The sequence below is a fragment of the Acanthochromis polyacanthus genome, chromosome 13 (genome assembly GCF_021347895.1).
Source record: "Acanthochromis polyacanthus isolate Apoly-LR-REF ecotype Palm Island chromosome 13, KAUST_Apoly_ChrSc, whole genome shotgun sequence".
Lineage (NCBI taxonomy): Eukaryota > Metazoa > Chordata > Actinopteri > Pomacentridae > Acanthochromis > Acanthochromis polyacanthus.
Genome location: NC_067125.1, coordinates 23158459 through 23171577, shown reverse-complemented (window position 1 = coordinate 23171577; position 13119 = coordinate 23158459). Strand labels below are relative to the sequence as shown.

The window sequence follows — 13119 nt, the reverse complement described above, 5'->3', positions numbered from 1 at the left end:
TTGAGGAGGGCAATTTCTGTGCTGTGCAAAGCTCTGAAGCCTGATTGGAATTTTTCAAAGATGTCATTGTGACATGAAGGCTAAAAGTGGAATTGAAACCACTTTTTGTAATACTTCAGATAAAAAAGAAAGTTTAGAGGTTGGTCAAAAATAGTTAAGAACAGAGGAATCTAGGTTGGGTTTCTTTAGAAGAGGTCGAGTCACAGTATGTTTAAAAGAAGATGAGAAAATGTTGTTTAAGGAGCTGTTGATGATCTATAAATACTGGTCTCAACTGCATCAATAACCTCTCTAAGAAATTTTGTGTGGATTACATCAAGGCAGCACGTGATTGTTTTGTTTCTCTCTTTTAAAAAAAAAAAATCGGAATGTTTTTTGTCTCTCTCACACTCCCATTCACTGTTCTTCACAGCAACAATGAACCAGCGCACCCTGTGAAGAGAACCCTGACCGCTGTATAGCCTCAGAGCAGCAATTATGCTGATACAATATCCACAATTGGTTCAGAAGACTCTTTTTGACACTGAAATGTCAGGAACCATTGAACAAACTTTTTTTAGAGACATGAGACACTTGCAACCCATATACTGTCCTAAAGGTGAGGCGCCTACTGTAATGAGGACGATTACGCTGTCATCAGAGGTGTTTGCCTCCCATGGCAATTGTCATGTGAAATGGCTGGCCCAGTCATAACCCCTTGCCAGAGTGGATGTCACTGATGTTTCATCTCCTCAGGGGATATTCAGTGTCAGGTTACCATGCTGTACAGACACACAGAGATTTATACACAGAAACCCCTATCGTTCATTTAATGTCATCTTCAGCCACAACACCCACCCTCTGTTTGAACTGTGATGAAAACTGTCCTGATTCCCTGAAGGTGGCTGAAGGCTGTTAATCCTCCCAACTCCCCTTTCACTGAGCAGACAGGGTTCAATGTCAGCAAAGTGTCCAAGCTTAGCACATCATTTTGAGAAGTAGACCATTTCTTCTAGACATTATTATTGTGTCTGGAGGTTATTGAGTCCACCAATGCACAGTGGGGATGTGACAATGTCACCTCAAGCTGTTAAATTCATCAGCAACAGGGTGGGACATCTCAAGCCGTGCCTATGTTGACAGAGTAATTGAGGCTTGGTACATGAGACGCTGCTTCTTGACACACTGTATCCATTAGCTGTATGAGTGTCAGTACATGTAAGCTGCTACAATAGCTAGAGCACCTGATCACAGGCAGCCTCTGAGATACTGTATGTCACGTGTGGTTGATGTGGGAAACTTGAGAAAAGAAATTAGCTGTGAAGAATAGCAAGGAAGATGTTTTATACAGTGTAATAAACTATTGGTGTTTTGTCATTGTATTACTCTGATGCAATGAAATCAGCTGACAAAAACATGCAGAACATGGAACACCTAACTTCATTGAAACTAGATGTGTCGAGTAACTGTTCTACCCCAAACTCTGAAAATCAAATACCATGAGAATATGTGGACACAAAAATTCTTAGTAAAGTGCTAGCAGGATGGGTAGAGGGGTTTTCCCTAATATTATCAGTGACAACCAGAATGTTTTTACAAAGGATAGTGTCCCATTAGACTGAATGATTTGAGAATGTTGACAAAGGCCAATCCCAATACACACAGTTACGACTTTTGAGGCAATTTCTGTACACCAGAGCGGAAAGTGTGTGACCATTTATGAAAACAAACCTGTAACAAATAACAGTGGGTTCCTGCACTGAAAAAGCATTAAACCTAGTCAAACCGTTACTGTCCACTGAATACTATTGACTTTTAGTCATTTTATTTCTAATGTCATAAAAACCAAACCATATATATTAGTGTTATTATACTTTGGTGTAGTGAGCTAGTTTTCTATGCATCCTCTGAAAATGTCTGTGTTACAGGGCCGGTCATGCCGCTACTACCATGGTGTCCAGAAGATGCGAGACCAGTACACACTACAGCACGTCCACGGACTGCATGATGCATGGGACATTGAGGAGCTGGTAACACTGGGGAAACGGCTCCGCTCATGCTCTTACTATGCTGCCCGTGAGCTTATGGAGAGCGCCTCTATCATCTTTTGCCCATATAACTACCTCCTGGACCCGATGATCAGAGAGAGCGTGAGTAGAGTTTGCAAGTGGAGCCGTAGAGTCATCAGGATGAAAATAATAGGGAAAGGGATCTCTGTTGGGTCCTAACAAACACCCAAATTACATGTAGAGTTTCGCCATTACTCACTCCTTCTCCACTCTTCCTTTATATCTCCATCTCCACCAGATGGACATTGACCTTGCAGGACAAATTTTGGTGTTGGATGAGGCTCACAACATTGAGGACTGTGCCAGGGAGAGTGCCAGCTTCACATTACAGTACAACAGTCTGCTTATGTCAAGAGATGAGCTGGATGGGATGGTCAACAGCAACATCAGACGCTCCAGTCACGAGCCACTCAGGGACTTCTGCTACAGCCTGATCAAGTCTGATTTAATTTCTTGATTTTGCCAATGTCTGTAACACATTGTTACATTAGGTCTTTACTCAAGGTGTCTTTTTGTCTTCTGTGTAGCTGGATCCAGGAGAGCCAAAGCCTGATGTCTGAGCGGGGATACGAGAGCGCCAGTAAAGTTTGGAGTGGGAAAGACATACTGAGCATCTTTCATGGATTGGGTATCACTGCTGGCACTTTCAGCATTCTGAAGGTAAACCAGATATCCTTTCCTGTTTGTGTACTTGTAAAATTCGACGTTGACTGTATTAATAAGTGCAATCTCAACTTTCTTGGCTCAGTTGATTCCAGCTGTAAATTATGGGTAAATGGTCTGTCCTATCATTAGTGGTACTCAAGCGCTTTACAATGTGTTTCTTATTCAGTCATTCACACACCAATGGTCCTGACCCACCCAAACATCAGGGAGAAAAATCTAAGTCTTGTTCTGTTGTGGTATTTGCAGGAGCTTCTACCATGTTCATCACCTCACCCCAGTCAGGCATTTCCCACTGTAATGTGCATGCATTTAGTGTTTTTCATCTAACAGAAGACCCTATTTGAATGTTTCTGACATAAGTGCTAGCTTGTCTCCATACTGTAAGGCTAAAACAGGGAAAAAAGGCAATGTGGCTTATGATAAGTCGTAGTAGTCGCCTTTATTTGTTGTGAAAACACTCACAGCTTACATAAATAGAATGAAGTTATTACATTTAAATCTATGCTGTGTTTTTTGTAATAATCAGCAGCACTGTATTGCTCTTCCACTGTGTTTCTGTGTGTTAGCAAAATCTGGCAGAAGTGTTGGAGAAGGAGGAGCGTGTTGGTGTGGTTAATGGTAGAGACGACATGGTGCAGGTCCCGACCATCAGCACAGCTACCGCCACCGTCCTCAAAAACCTCTTCATGGTGCTGGACTTTCTCTACAGGGACAACTGCAGGTAAAGAAATTGGCTGAGTACTTGTCATGTCGCTGCCTCAGACCAGCAGTCTCTCAGTTGGGCTTGTGTGTTTGTAGGTTTGCTGAGGACTACCGGGTAGCCCTGCAGAAGACCTATGCTTGGACGAATCAGGTCCCTCCTGATGTCCCTGATGCTCAGGGCTTTTTCGTTCGACCTCGTCACCGACAGCGCCAGAGTGTCAGAGTCAAGGCAGAAGTCCTGACACTGAGTTTCTGGTGCCTGAACCCTGCTGTGGTAAGAGGTTAGACATGGCAGGCTCTGGCATGTAAGCCATACTGATCTATTACTGAGTAGTGTTACCAGGTGTACTGATACTAGAGAAGTATCACAATACCCTGTTGTTAAAAACAAGACTATTCCCCTTTTTTTTTTTAGTAGCGGTACTTAAACAATGACAGAGTTTCAATGGTGCCATATTTCCTGTGAATTTTCTCAGTGTCCTGGATTGTCCACTTTGTACATCACAAAGCAAAATGTAGCATTATTTCTTTACAAACCAACCGTCAGAACAAGACCGCGAGCACCAAAGATGCCAAAGTCATGTCTGTCAAAGATGTTTTCAGCTAAGAATAAGCCAACATGTCTAACTTGACAAAGAATCTTGCTGACAGATTAGCAAATGTGACAGATAACATAATCCATGCTCTTAAAATACATATCAAGCAAATTATTTACTGTATGAAAAACAAACTATCTCACCATTGGAGTTTGATGATGTAGTTACAGGCAGTGATTACTGTTTAATTTGTTTTTCTCTGTTTTTCAAACCAATACGATGACCTCTTTTTATGCAAATGCAGCATTCACACTGCTGATGTTAACTCATGTTACTGTAAGCTGCTAAAAATCAGAAAATTCACAAGGTTGCCAATCAGACAGCAGTACTCATGATCAACTGAATCCCTACAGACAGAGTGAACTGGGAATGATTAAAATGTGCACTAAACCACTGCTGCAGTTATCTCTGCAGGGATTTATACTGCATTAGGCAGTTGTGTGATGAGAACATGAAAGAGCTGTATGAACACATTATGGTGCAGCAGTTCCTTCCTGTTTCTTTTCAGTTTGTTGACACAATCTCCACAGCCTTGTAGTAGCATTGTCAAAGTATTTACTTTTAAATGAATTAAACTTTAAATTCCATGTTCGGTCACCTATTAGTCCGTAACTTTTCCTGATGTTTTAGGGTCTTACCATCATTTCACTACCAAGATATTTATGCAGATATCTTAACACTTAATTTTGGTATTATGATAACACTTATTACTGAGGGTTATAAACTCAAAGATTAAATGATTTAAGCAGATGTGACATTATTAAAGATAACCATTTTCTCTAGTTCCTGTCTCCACTGAGTCATCATATTGAATATTTGAATACTGATTATGAAATTAATTGTCTCTGTTTTTGTGTTTACATCGCCCAGGCTTTCTCTGACTTGAGTGGGTCGGTGCACAGCATTGTGCTGACATCAGGAACTCTGTCACCCATGGGCTCCTTCTCCTCTGAACTTGGGGTGAAATTCTCAATCCAGCTGGAGGCCAACCACGTGATCAACAAGTCCCAGGTAAGTAGGTTTACCCATGTCAGTTAGTCTATACGAATCTTGTGGCTGTTCTTAGTCTATTGTTGTCCAGTGGAATATTTAGTAGGTGGATTTACAGGAACATTGTGTGACACTGCCTGGTTGTTTGACTCAAACCACCATCCTTTTTAATTATGGCTCAGAGTCTTGGCTTGAAATAAGTAAAAGTTTGAGCTTGTAGATGCTCCAAATCTGTCAGTCCTGCTTTTGTCCAGCAGATGTCACAGTCTAACCATGTGGTTGCAAAAAAACCCCATCGAGAGTTCTGAATTATGGAATGGCTGTTCAGGGATGGTATATTAGAGAACGTTCTTGCCATTATCACCACATTTATACATTTTGAGTTGACTAATCATAAAGGATGACATTAAATATACTGCAAATTTGATCACTGACAGTAACTTATAAGTTACACTCAGGAATTTTTATAGGCAGACGAACAAAACAATTCTAAGCTAAACACATTGTATTTTTGTTTGGGTTTTTGATAAAAATTTGTTCTGATCTCTTCAGGTTTGGGTGGGAACTGTTGGTGCAGGACCTCAAGGCAAAAAACTCTGTGCCACCTTTCAGCACACTGAAACGTATACTTTCCAGGACGAAGTGGGTGCCCTGCTGCTCCATGTCTGCCAGGTCATGGCCAAGGGTGTGCTGTGCTTCTTGCCTTCCTACAAGGTAAATGTGGAGATTGATGTGTAATAATCTGTCACATGGGGTCATGTTACATAATGTTATGTCTCCCCATTACGTCTCTCTTGTCACCTCCAGATATGCATTGGCTGGTTGTTAGGGATGTGTAGTGAAGAGCACGGATTACAAAATATTTGTCAGCAAAAGGTTCAGGAATTTCTAGAAAATATTAAATGCAGACAGTCCTACAAAATTAGTTTTCAAAAAACATTTCTGTTTGAATATTTCTCCTTAGTCAAAAAATAATTGCTTTCACTCATTTTACTTGTTAAAAACCAGGCTCAATATTGTGTCCAATATAAAGCCTTTATCTGGTCATTAGTATTGTTATTTTTATTAATTCCCGATAAAATATATTAACTTACAAATGTGCTCTCTATCCGTAGTCATCATTCTGTGGGCTCAGTGAGCCCCCTACAGTGTCAGATTTAGCCATATGGCAAGTCCTAAGTAGACCTGCAGAAAGAAATAAATCAAGTGAGCAAGAGAAGGAGTAAATGTAACACCAAAGCACTGCATACATTACTGCGCAAATGATAAGAAACCAGTACATATAATGAAACCATTATAAAACATTCAATAATTCTAACTTATAACAAAAACACGGGAGCAGGTTTTTCTAATTCTTGTCAAACACCAAAGCACTTCTGAAATGTCTCTTAAATATGAAGATTTTTAGCTGTTAATGTGTTTGAGAAAGATTTATCTCACTGCATGAGTACATCAGTAATGTACAAATGCTTCAGTTTTCATTGCTTTTATTTATAAAGGACAGGTAAGTGCATCATCACGACAAAATGTTTACTGGTGTCATATTCTCAATGTGATTGTAAATTTACACTCAAAATAAATAATTACATGGTGCTGAAGTGGTGGTTGACGGTCCGAGTTTGAAACATTGACTTCTCCATTTCACCACTGGGAGGAACTAGAGACCACAAATTCAATTCATCAAAGCTTTTGATGTTTAAAGGCATTCATGTCAACCTGTACCTTGCAAAACAAATAACTGTTTGAAGTCTGGACGACATTACAGTAGTTTCCACTGCTAAGAAGCAGTGAGATCACATGTTACAATAGATCACTACAGATCAATAGAGGTACTTGTCAGGTACTTGTTAAGTAGCATCATCCTCACAGAGCTGTATCCTCTTTCAGTTAATGAGGGTGCTTCTGAGAGCACACTCATAGACACTTTGTCCCCCTTTGTTTGTTATGCGTTTTTCTTTATCAATAATTAATGTCCACTGTAGCTCAGTTGTCACATTAGCTTACTGAGGGCCAAGTGGATTTCATTTGTCACCGTGTGTGTCTTTACATTGCACATGTTACATGTAGTCGATTAACATACTTACTACAAGAACCTTAATAAATGTGAGCTGAAAGTCATTATTCATTCACTTGACGTCTTGATATTGTAATGCAGTACTTCTTAACCTTTTTGGCTGGTGAACCCACTAAATGAAGCATGCTGTCTCCTCATACGTCATTGTCAGTGGTTAGAGTGTGCATAGAGTATGGCCAGTTCAACCAATAATCCCCACCAAAACCCATACTAGTTGTGTAATAGACATTGTTTTTTCAACTTTCTCATATTGTTAATCATCTGTCAACCCCTGAGGTATGTTTTGCAGTCACTGTAATAATGTACACCTCTGAACCCTCTATACCGTAAAACATTGCCAAAATTACGCCGTTTATCAGAGCCAGAAACTGTGAAAACAGAAAGATTTGTTCAATTTTTATTTGTCTGACAGTCTAACCTGTGGGGAAAATGACACAAATATCAGCTTGCTATCATGATATTTCATCAAAATCCATTTATTTTACATGTCCTATTCAAGAATTTACCAAAAATAGAGCATGTCCTGTAAAACCCATCAAATTTTGCGCTCCTGTGTGCACCTGTGATGCCACGACTGACTCAGCTGTGACCAACAGTTATCTGACAAAAATTCAGCGACTTTTTCTTTGAACTGCAGACTGTGTTTGCACAGAGCAGAGAAGACACAAATATGGAAACAAATTAGAGGAACTGAAAGCAAAATTAAACATACCTGTCAATAAAATAAAACTTTAAATGATAAAGAGAGAAGCAAGTTTTTCTGGAAGTTGTTGGCAGATACATTCATCAAGATGAATTATCTTTGTAGGGTTGAGAAACAGTAGTGAGAGGATGTCTAGTTTGTAGAGCTTCTAAAAATAGAAATAGGCCTCTTCAGCTAACCTCTCTAACATGTAGAGCCACCATTTTTGCCCTAGAAAAATGTTGTACATGTTGCTTCCAGTTTCTTCAATTTGTAAAAAAAAAAAGACAAATAATGAAAGAAATTCAGCTTTTTTCTTTTTTTTTTTTTTAATGATTCATGGCATTTTACATTTGTAGTGCTGCACAAAGACATTTTTAAGTTCTAGTTCTTGCCACAACAGTGTTGTTTCCGTAGAGGTGCAGAAAATAGTCTCACATTATCTTACATTATCATAACCTCTCTTCCAGTTTTCAATCATATAATCTTTTATAAATATAGGTTTTTAGCATTTTGCCGATTTCATTAGCGGCAGTGGAAACATTCAATGATTGGGTCACAGTAGCTGAGAATGAATTTTTGAAGCTCATGCAAGACATTTTGAACGTCTGCGTCACCTCTACTGCTGCTGTGTTCGACACTCACATCCTGTTTTGAATGGAAACACACTGTGTCATGAAAGCCAGGCATCGCTGACATATTGTTTTGTTGTGATCAGTCAAACAGGACTTTTGCTGTGATTTGCCCTTGGCAGTCTTTGTTTTTGCCTTTGGCGTATTTTGAGTGGCTCATGTTGGACTTGTATTTCACCTTGTCCCATCCAGCGATCATGGTGTAATTTTTCTGCAGTCCTCGCATGCTTACTAACCAGTTGCATCGTCAAACAGCTGATGACACCACCATGCAAGCTGTGAGAGAAAGCTAAGACTCTGAATGTTGTTGTTCTCTCATTTTACCTTCCTTTTTGTCAGCCTGTACTGCCAGCAAAGGAGCGACTATGAGCTGTGGGATGTTTTTATATTATTGATAGCCATGTTGGAGTCTTCTATCGCTCTTTCTGTGCTGATGCATAAATATTTAATCTGCAGTCAGCTCTTAAGATGAGGAGATGAGGGGATATGAAGGGCTAGGGTATTAATTGGAGCCCATGGAGGCTTTGTTGGTGCCACTGAGTCCCGTCTGCCCTGCGATATGTGTGTGTGTGTGTGTGTGTGTGTGTGTGTGTAGAGAGAGGGTAGGTCATCCCAAGACATCCCTGTTTCAGTATGTCTCGGTGATGACTATCAGCTCCTCATACACAGATGCCTCTGTGACAGACAGTCAGAGCAGTGAGGCGAACAGGCCTGCAGGGTCAGAGGGGTGTCCCTCGAGGCTCTGCCCTCACATTCACACACATTAACACACAGTCAATAGCACACATTTGCACAGTTTAAGTTATGTTTTAGTACTAATGGATTCCAAAATGACTAAATTACAAGTGAAATTAGTAATATAATCCACCTAAATGTGTTTTTGCTACCAGTAGTGTGTCTGTCTGGGTCAGCGTTGTAAAATTTAATGTGTCAATATTTCTGTCTCCATTATTGTCATTTCCCAACTTTGACGTTGGTGCACTACAAACTAAATGCAAGGAACACTCAATAGTGTGTTAGGCATCAGCACACAACACAGCTCAATACTTTTTTAAAGATACACAAAGTGTGTCTACAATCAGTGGTCACATACACAGTTTCCCAGAGATACTGCACCAGTGCTGTGGTTTTGTAGCACTTTAGCCTCAACAGTCCCCCAGTTAATGCCCATTAAAACCACAGCAGGCTATGCCGTCTGGTCTCAGCCGCCAAGGGAAGGGACCAATGCTCCACGGGAGAGGGGGACTGATGGTTTATTAAAAAAAGCAGGGGTTTGCAGAGGTGAAAAGATGGCGGGGAATACAAGATGCTTTTAAAGAAGATTGAGATAAGGGCCATTAGGTGATGTCGCCTCACTGTCTGTGTGAAGACGCACCCAGCGCTGGCGCCTGGGCTCTGCTGAGCTTGTGTCAAATCAAAGTCAAACCGGACTGCACGCACTGTCCTCAGCAGCTCAGGGGTATCTGAAGCACCCATCACACAGCTTCACAAGTACTGTTATCTCAAAGTGAAGCTCTTTCTGTCTGTGTTCGGGAGCACATTAGAGTCATTAGTCAGTTTACCCAGTATAGCATATCACTAAAGATTTTTGTTAGAACTGAGCTGATGTTTTATTTGAGTTTTTACAGTGGAAACTTCAGAGTTACTGCTGTTTAACTAAGCTGGACCTTTTTTTGGAAGGCTCTCATTCTCAGACTTATAAAAGCCCAAGTTAAAGGGTGTCTGAGTAATCTGTTTGGTACCTTCTGCAGCCACAGTAGCAATGAATCGTCTCTATCAGTGTGACTGAAATATAACAAAACATAATGTGAAAGCTATACAAATACTATAAAATCAAATTTGAATTGCTTATTTTGTTCAACAAACTATTTAAGTCCAAAGGTGTGAATCTTTAATATTTGCCATTGATAAATAACATACATGACTATTCACTTTTCAAATGAGTTTTAAGTTAGCAGCAGAAAATGACTTATTTGAAACCCCACCATGTTTAATGTTTGTAGAAAATACCTAACATATCTGGATGTTTGCATTTTGCAAATGGAGTGTAACTTAAAAAAATGAATTGTTAAACCATAAGGTTGGTGCTATCCTATATTTTTTTGAATGTCAACTAGTTTAAGTCAGCAAATTTAGTGCCCACAAAACTGACCGTTTACTAATTTCTCAGCAACAGTGGTTAAAAACTAATGTCCATTTTTTGTGATGCTTTAAACATTTATGTATTTATAACAAATGTTTTAGTATGTTTGTCTTCATTACGTACGAATGGGCTTGGGGCTGAGAGCGATACACAGGGCAGAAAAGCCAGAGAATATTGAGGGACAAACCCATTGTTGTTCTAGATGTTTTATTTGGATTTTATGAGAAAATTGTTGATATTGTATTGCCAACTTTATCTTAAATATGCATAAGAAAATATAATATTTCCTTTCCAACTGACTGACATTCTGTGGCATTTTTCCAAGTTATTGAACAGTGTCAATTTAATACACAGTCACTACACATAATTATCTATACAAATACTGTGATACACTTCAATGATAAATCTCCATAATCTGGTAATCTGAGATCTTTAGCTAGACAGACATAGAGAGATATGGATGACTTGTGTTTAATGATGATGGGTATGAGACATTATATGTCTCAAAAGAGTTTATATTCATCACAGTTTAATCTATTTTTTTTTTAAAAGAAGACAGTAAAATCATATCAGCGGCTGTCTTCTCTGGGCAGCAGGCAGTGTTCTTGCAGAGTTCCGTTGTCACCACCGGTGTGGCTGGGATGTGTAGAGCAGACGACAAGGGAAGAGTGGTAGGCCAGAAGTGGCAGGTGGCTTCTTGCCACCAGTCTTGGCGTGATGGCTGCTGTGATATTTTGGGGCTGAATAATTTACACTGCAACAACACGTCTCCCCTCGCTGCTGCGAAATGTGGCTCCTGGCTGCATGTTTCATTAATGCCATCGCCTCCAAACCCCTTCCATAATTCAGCAGGCACTAGAGGAGCTGCGATGTGTCGCCACACAGCTCAGTGACACCAGGGACACGAGGAAGGAGATAGAGTGAGGCCGGATGCAGAGGAGGTGAAAGATTGGGAGATAGTACGAGGGGGAAAGAGGGGAAGTGTAAAAGTGCGAGAAAGACTACAGTTCACTGCTTCTGTCTACTTGTTTCACCACCCTGTCCCAATTGGCAGGAAGATCTGGCCCACTTTACCGTGTCACTGGCAGAGGCAGAGCATTGCACCTACCATGCCTAGAAAGGACAATAAATTATTCACACCTTGTTGTGCCCTCTTATGTGCTAAATACTGCTCATTCCATCCATGTTGCATAGACATCATAACTGTGCTGCTGTTACACCTCTTGAAGTTTGAAAGTGCTGGGTAACAAATGAATTCACTTTTAAATGAAAGTTTTGCTGTCTGTTGAAAGCAAGTTCACATGTAGCTTCAAACAGTCAAATCGTCTGTGAAAGAATCCTTGGCCATAGTGTGAAATACACATAATTGTGCTTTGATGCTTTTGACCAACAAACCCAAATGACCACAAAGTGAAGGATACTTTAAACATGTATTTTTAGATGATTTACATGTGCACATGTATAAGCTACTATCTTTTGGATGTTGTGTATTGCCAAAAGCACTTTTCTATAAAGCAATGGACTATAAGTGGTAGAACTTAACCTATGTGACACAGTTACCACATGGATTTTTGTGGTACTTCCTATATTGTTAATCTGCAGGCCTTAGCCTTTACCTGCTTTTTCTGTTTTCTTTGGTGTTTTGTGGTAAACTGATTCAAAGATGTGTAGTGTATCTTGCAGACTGACATCTTATTATGATCTGCCAGCTTAGCTCCAAGTCTTTGTCAGATGTTGTTCCTAAATTATTTATTAAGGTCCTCATGTCTTTTTGCCTGTAATTTCAATGTTGAGTTTGTAACACTCTTGTGGCTGAAAGGCTTTGCTGAAGGTGCAGAAAATCCATTTGACTTCACAGTTAAAGCTTTAGTTTCACACCTACAGCCTGGCAGTTGGATTTATAAGACAGATGACGTAACCCACATATTCACTTATATATTGAGAGAATTTAATTTTCTTTCCAATAGAGTTTGACATTCTGTTAGTGTAGCTAATATTTAAATTTTCCCAGTCAAAAGGGTATTTATTGGCATTTATTCAGTGGCAAGTGTTTTGTCTTGCATTCATACCAGCTAATAATTTCAAGAGTTTTTGAAGACATTCATCTTAAATGCACATCTTCTCTCATTTTTTTTATGGCAAAAGACTTTATTAGGTACCATTTTTTTCAGCAATGAATGGATTTCTTTTTCAATGAATACAGAAGCATCAAAGCTAGACCATGGAAGAAGTAAATCCTTTTCTTTTTGAGAAGTTATGGTGGAGGAGTTTGTGCTCTTGTCATTTTTAATTTTTAAATTTTTTTTTGCGACAGTAGCTCTTGTGACCTCTTGAGACAAACTGCTGAGGTATCAGATGAAGTAGATTCTCTTTAGAACTGCATTTTTGGTAAATGGCAACCTTGTCTGGATTATGGTGGTGGAGCCAGTCTTAGAGGAAAGCTGTTAGGTGAGCTTCCCTATGCACATTATTTCCTGAGGTTTATTAGTGACAAATTGCATAAGTGGTGTTGGAATATTTGAGTGTAAATGGTTGTATTTATATAGCGCTTTTATCCAAAGCACTTTACATGATACGTCACATTCA

The 13119-nt window shown here is 39.6% G+C and overlaps 1 protein-coding gene across 2 annotated transcripts in view; it reads left to right on the top strand.

Annotated features, from left to right (window-relative positions):
• The window catches only part of brip1 (BRCA1 interacting helicase 1), a 54091-nt gene that overhangs the window by 16765 nt on the left and 24207 nt on the right, over positions 1-13119 (top strand). For both annotated transcript variants that reach the window (XM_022195631.2, XM_022195630.2), the window contains exons 8-14: positions 1908-2129; positions 2287-2486; positions 2576-2708; positions 3281-3435; positions 3513-3690; positions 4883-5023; positions 5555-5716. In XM_022195631.2, the coding sequence (XP_022051323.2) occupies positions 1908-2129; positions 2287-2486; positions 2576-2708; positions 3281-3435; positions 3513-3690; positions 4883-5023; positions 5555-5716 (1191 nt within the window). The remainder of the gene's footprint in view (positions 1-1907; positions 2130-2286; positions 2487-2575; positions 2709-3280; positions 3436-3512; positions 3691-4882; positions 5024-5554; positions 5717-13119) is intronic.